The sequence below is a fragment of the Crocodylus porosus genome, unplaced genomic scaffold, assembly GCF_001723895.1.
Source record: "Crocodylus porosus isolate Cpor-Errol unplaced genomic scaffold, CroPor_comp1, whole genome shotgun sequence".
Taxonomy (NCBI): Eukaryota; Metazoa; Chordata; order Crocodylia; family Crocodylidae; genus Crocodylus; species Crocodylus porosus.
In genome coordinates, this window is record NW_017728931.1 from 135,151,876 (window position 1) to 135,158,093 (window position 6,218).

Consider the following 6,218-nt stretch of genomic DNA (forward strand, 5'->3'; position numbering starts at 1 on the left):
GGTTCCCTGCAGGGGGGTCTAGAGCCCAGGGAAGGGGGACCCCTGCATGCCCTGGTAGGATGCCCAATCTGAGCAGGGTCTTCAAGGAGCTTCGCCAGGCTCAGGGCACATCCCCAGCCCAAGCATGGCCCCAGCAGTGGTGGGCTCACCCTGCCCTTGCCCCAGCAGTGGTGGCTGTGGGTAGCCCGGGCTGGGGGCAGCCACTCTGGCCAAGGCCCTGGCCCAGGCCTGAACCACCCTGCTTACTTACTCAGCAGGTCTGGTGGCTCCATGCAAGTCCCAGCAGGATGCAGGCTCCAGCAGATGTAGTAGGAAGGCAGGGGGTGGGGGGAGCACATGCACCCACAAACCCCACACAATCTCCATCCAGGGCTCCAAGTAGGTGGGCTGGCAGTGCTGGGTGTTCGGGGAAAGCAGCGCCAAGCCATGGCAGGGCTGTTTGGCACCCTTGGGCCCCATAGCTTGAGCTTGGGGCAGGTCAGGACAGCCTGGGAGCTCTGGCATGAGCTGCCTCTGGACCTGCGGGTCCCCGTGAATTCCTAATCTGGACCACCAGGGAGCAGCATCAATGGTGGCCCCTTGCTCTACGACTCTGCAGAGGCAGCCGTTGCTGGCGGGTGAGGGTGGGATTCCTCGTGAGCCACCCCATCAGCCCTTGCTCCGCACAGACCTGCATGCCCGGCCCTAGCCCAGTCCTGATGGAGCCCAAGTCATACTCAGTGCTGCCGATGAGCCAGGTAGAGTCACTGCTCTTCTCCCTGTGCCACCCAGGCTCCTGCTGAGACCCAGTGCATCCAGCAGCTCCATGAGGGTCCTGGCAGGATCCTGGGCAACACAGGGAGGAGAGTGGCGGCTCCACCCGGCTCCAAAACCACACACGCAATTAATGCGTTAAAAAAAAATTAACGCATTAATTGGGTCTTGCATTAATCGTGCATGTTAATGCTGATTGACAGCCCTAATTTATTTATTTTTATTTTATTTCTTCATTCAGACAGACAATAAATATGACATAACACTTACATAGCACTTTTCTTCAGTGTATCTCAAAACAATTTCCACAGGAGGTATGCATCAGTAACCCCATGGGGAACTGAAGGCACAGTGGGGTGAGAATGATTAGCCAGCAAGGCCAATGGCAGAGCCAACAAATGAACCAAAGCCTCTCAAGTCCCAGCCCAGTCCTGTATTCACCAGGGCTAAGTACAGACAGTCAAAAAGCCTGAGGCTGAATTGATTCAATCTCCACAGGTTAGTTTAAGCTGTGTAGATTGAACTGATAAGCAAGTGAATAGACATTCACTTCTGATTCCAGAAATGCAGCCACATGCCTGCAGTGGCCCAGGCCAGAAGCTGGGGATGCTAGCGCACACCTCGATGCTCACCTGGAGCAGACAGCTTGGGCCAAGGCTTGCCTGCCCACTCTGTGAGGAGGGGGTGTGCAGGGGAGGTGCAAATGCTGAGGGAGTTAACTTGAATCGGGAGGAGATCTGGGACAGAAGTTCAATAAACCGATTTAACATAAACCAGTTAAGTCTGATACTACATCCATCCAGGTTTGTCTTAAACTGGTTTTGTCCATTTGGAAAGTTTATGCACACTGAGCTTCTGTTGTGTTACAGATTTGAACCAGTTTCCAGTCACTTATATTGGTTTACGTGTCAGTTCTGTCCCTAGCCTGGGCCACACAGGATCAGGACTCCAACATGACAAGCAGATTCCACACAGGACATGGAGCTAAAGAAGAAATAACAGCTTACAAGATGTACAATTTTGCTCCACTGAAGCCAATGGGATTTTCAGTGTTGGCAGGATCCAACCCCAAGTCATGGCCTATAAATTAAAGATGACTAATTAGGTTTAAAAAAAATCTTGTTCCCTAAGCAGGTACAGCCCCTTGTAAATGTAGCCATGCTGGAAAAAATAAAACCTCTCAAAGGTACAGCTCCTTTCCAGCTTTAAAATCTCCCAGTCATCTTTTCAATGGTAATAACTCTACCTATTTACATTCTTGTCAAAACCATGTGACATCTGTATGGGAGAAAACAAGCAGGGTAAGAGTCTATTTCTGGCAAAAAATATTGCAGGGAAATTAGATTAACCTGGGTGGAATTCTATCTGGGAATTTGGAGTCTGTCGTGGTGATTAAGTCATCATTTCTGTCAGATTACTCTAATCGGCTGTCAAATAACATTCCACAACCCCATCTGTAACTTGGCATCCTAGTTATTCAGTCGATGTTACCTTCTGTATATAAAACAAATACCAAACAAGGAGGTGCGCAGTGTCTAGCATTTAGCAGAGTCATTAGCTGTGATTACTATTGTGTTTTCACATTGCACAACATAAGCTTACAGCTTGTTCTGTTTCTTTGCAGAATGTTCAAAAATCAGGTGTAATCTTAAACACAGAGAGAGCTTGCGCTGCATGGAAGGAATTCTCAGCAGAGCCAGTTGAATGTAGGTCTTGGGATGCTCTTGTTAACTGCCGGGCTAGCAGCAATTGCTTCACCTTTCAGCAATATTGTTAGCACACAGAAGGCAAAGGAGAGCATTTGCAAAACTAACTGGGACTTGGACCCTAGAGCTGCGTGAAATTTCTCCGAGTGTTTTGTTTCGAAGCTGTTTCAATGCGTTTCGAGCTCGAAACAGCGAAATCGAAATGAATCAAAAAGCTTCGTAAAGAAAGGAGGGCGCACAGAACGTTTCGAAAGTTTCAAAACACTTTGAGTTTTGAAACAAGCCAGTGGCGAGAGGCAAGGGAGAGCCAGGCCTGTGCTCTGAGTGGCTCCAGAGCCCCATGGAGCTCAGCCCCGCGGCAGGGGGCACAGCATAGCCCTGGCTCTGCCCGCCTCCCGCCGCTGGGCTGCGCTCCGAGTGGCTCTGCAGCACTGTGAAGTGAAGCCTGGCGATGGGAGGCAGCCAGAGCCAGGGCTGTGCTTCACCTCTCGCCACTGGGCTGAGCTCTGTGGGGCTGTGGAGCCACTTGGAGCACAGCCCAGTGGTGGGAGGCGGGCAGAGCCAGGGCTGTGCTCTGCCTTCTACCGCTGGGCTGAGCCCCATGGGCCTGGCGCTGGGCGCAGGCTGTGCCAGGAGGCAGAGGCAACCTCCGGTGCAGATCCAGGGGCCCGCACCCCCAGGATGAGTCCAGCACAGCCCTGCAGCCCTCCTGGGGGTGTGGGCCCCTGGGTCTGCACCGGGATGATAGGAGGCTGCCACTGCTGCCTGGGGCCAGCAATGGCATCTGTGTTCTCCGGCGCTGGGTGCGGGCTGTCCCCAGTGCCAGTCCCAAGTGGCAGCGGCAGCTTCTTGTCATCCGGTGCAGATCCAGGGGCTTGCACCCCCAGGAGGAGTCCAGCACTGCCCCGCAGCCCTCCCGGGGGAGCGGACCCCCGGATCTGCATGCTGGATGATGGGAGGCTGCCACTACCGGCAACTGTCATGAATTGTGCTTTCAAGACTTTGAGGTGCAGCTTCTGAGAAACCTCTGCATCTATTTCCTTGAAAATTTGGCAGGATTCATGCCCTCAGAAGGGGCTACCATCTCTGCAAGTTTGATCCGTATCAGACAGCAAATGACAAGCGTTAGGCATTTTCATGATTCCCCATTATAGCCTATGGGTGAAATGTCGAAATGTACTGAAACAGTGAAAGAGTTTTGATTAAACGAAATGGGGCAGTGCTTCGAAATGAACCAAAACGAAATGACAAAACGAAACAGTGTCTCTTTGAAATGGATGTTGAAATGAAACAATGTTTCACACAGCCCTATGGGACACTCAATTCTTATTAATTTGACTTTCATAGATTCATAGCTGTTAGGGTCGGAACGGACCTCAATAGATCATCGAGCCCAACCCCCTTTTTATTGGTTTTTTTTTTTTTGGTGTTAAAACTTTTACAAGTCCTTTAAGAAACTGTATTTCTCAAGCAATTACAGTTAATAGTCTGACTGATGCCCATGAAAAGAAAGTCTATTGTTTTAACAGTTCTGCTTCTTAGCTTCTTCCTGCAGCAGGTTTAATCAGGTATTGTAACAGAAAAGTCACCCACCGGCATAAATCATTTATTTTAAAGACCATAATTAATTAGGTGGCTTCATCAAAGCCCACAACCTGCAGTACAGTTCTCTGGCAAAGGTGTGGCAACAGACTCCTTGCTTTCTGTCACTGCTCTTGGCTGATGGATAAATACACTGAATTTGACTCCTTGATTAGCTGCTGCCCCAACAAAACTGCTGTTTGTGGTCACTGTGATGGCTTTTAAAGTGTCTCCTGTCCCAAAGATGGTTAGTCAGCAGCTAGTGATTTTTGAACGAGCCACTAGTCTTAAGGCACGGTCAGATGGCTGGTCTGGCACCACGTTAACTCTCCTAACTAGCAATGTGGCTCGTTCTTTCTCCCCTGGTCCACCTAAAGTTTCCAAGATGGATTGAAAATCTTTGACTGCAGATTCACAAGCAAACAGCTCCTTTCCTTTCATGAAATCCTCCAGCTGAGGCAGGACTCTCTTTCCTTTCCTGTGCTGCCTGCTCTGTTAACACCTTCTCCTTAAAGATGAAATAGCAGCCACCACAGCTAAGCGCAGATACGTAGGTAATTAAAGTGGTGATGTCCAAATTAACCCTATTGCACGCATCCACTTTGATCGCTGTAGGAAAAGCAACGCTGGCTACTAAGTTCTCTCGATCTACACTGGTCAGCTGCAGCAGCTCAGGACTTTCTTCATCAGATTCACTGCCACTTAGGTGTCTGTTTTCATCCGAGGTTTCTACCAAAGAATTAACGGCAACTATGTCTCCCCACACAGATATACCCATCTCTTTGAGCCTCTCTGCCATAGGACTGGACACACTGTTGTAAAAAGCAAAGATAATATGCGGGTTGCTGTACTGAACTGGTGGCTGGCTTGCAGGAAATCCTCTGCCTGTTCAATAATGCTTTTGTCGCCATACTGGCCCCTGCCCAGCCAAATCATGTCTGAAATCCTTTAGACAGGCCAACTCCTGAATTCTAGGCTTTATTTCAATATATGCTGCTTGAAACAGGATGTTGGCTGCTATAGACCCTCTGCTTTATCTGTGGCAGGTTAGGGTGCTGTGTCAGGGGAGAGAGCAGTTTTACTAAGAGCTTAGATTATGGATTTGTATAGGATGGTTTGGATAGGGATGCTCCTGCCTTGGGCAGGGGATGACCTCTGGAGGTCCCTTCCAGCCCCACTTTTCCGTGATTCTGCGATCCTACAGGCCCTGTGCCTTTTGATTCCTTGAGGGTGTTACAGAAAGGAATGGCTATTGTGAAATAATATTATTTTGGCTTCTTTCAGGTGTAAAAAAGTCCCCCCAAACAGTGCTTTACTTTAAAGCCTGAGTGCCCCTGCACTGAGCCCAGCACACACCCATAAGGGGCACTGTGCCACTTTGACCTGGCTTGCTCATTGTCTGTTAGATCAAGCGCTTCAGTGGGGCTTTTTTGGCACTTTTACTTAAGAGTTGATTCTTAGATAAAAGTGCCAAAAAAGCCCCACTGAAGTGCCTGATCTATACAGATGATGCGGAGCTGGGTCCAACTAATGCACTGCTTCTTCTAGTAAAGCACACCTTTTTCCATGTCTGTCAGCACCTTCTGTGCACCATGAGTGGGAAATGACACATTGCTGAACACACCCACCATTTACATCTATGCAGAGAAGTGATGTGGTCTAGTAAATGATCCTTGCACACAAAGTGACATTATTTTGAAGTTGCTGTTACTTTCTGAAACACCCTTGTACTCACCTTATAGGAGGGGAGGATTTCTTCTTTTTATATGCAATTGTTTATGTGCATGTGCAAATCCAGGAATTTGAAAAGGGGAGGGTGCAGGACTTGCCACCAGTGCCGCAGGGGAAGGTTACAGCCCCCCCTTCCCCACCACCCTGCTGAGAGAACTAGGGAAGCAGATCCTGGGGGCATTTTTGGAGTCCCTGAAGTAGGTGAGATGCCACCCCCTACTCCACCACCACCACATTGATCTTGGCACCCACTTCCTCCAGTGCAGGCACCTGCCCTCCTATTGCCCTCTCACCCTCTCTAGCAGGGGGTGCCCAGGGGTTCCTACCTCTGGCTGGAAGAAAGGGGTCCTGCTCACTGCCTCCACTGTCCCTAGCTGATCCAGTGGGGGCGGAGGGGGGAGCCCCAGGGTTGCTCCAACTGGAGGCTCCTGTAAGCTGCATTTTGTG

At 49.8% G+C, this 6,218-nt stretch overlaps 2 protein-coding genes across 19 annotated transcripts in view; both read right to left on the bottom strand.

The window, feature by feature from the left end:
* The window catches only part of CELF2 (CUGBP, Elav-like family member 2), a 777,369-nt gene that overhangs the window by 93,764 nt on the left and 677,387 nt on the right, over positions 1 to 6,218 (bottom strand). The window lies entirely within an intron of this gene.
* On the bottom strand, positions 4,306 to 4,935 carry LOC109315814 (UPF0415 protein C7orf25 homolog). Its single transcript, XM_019543738.1, has one exon. It carries the CDS (start codon positions 4,837 to 4,839, stop codon positions 4,453 to 4,455), a length of 387 nt encoding a protein of 128 aa, XP_019399283.1. The 5' UTR covers positions 4,840 to 4,935; the 3' UTR covers positions 4,306 to 4,452.

What these genes read in the sequence shown, in the direction of transcription:
- LOC109315814 (XM_019543738.1), bottom strand. Translation starts at nt 4,839, where the DNA reads ATGGCAGAGAGGCTCAAAGAGATGGGTATATCTGTGTGGGGAGACATA.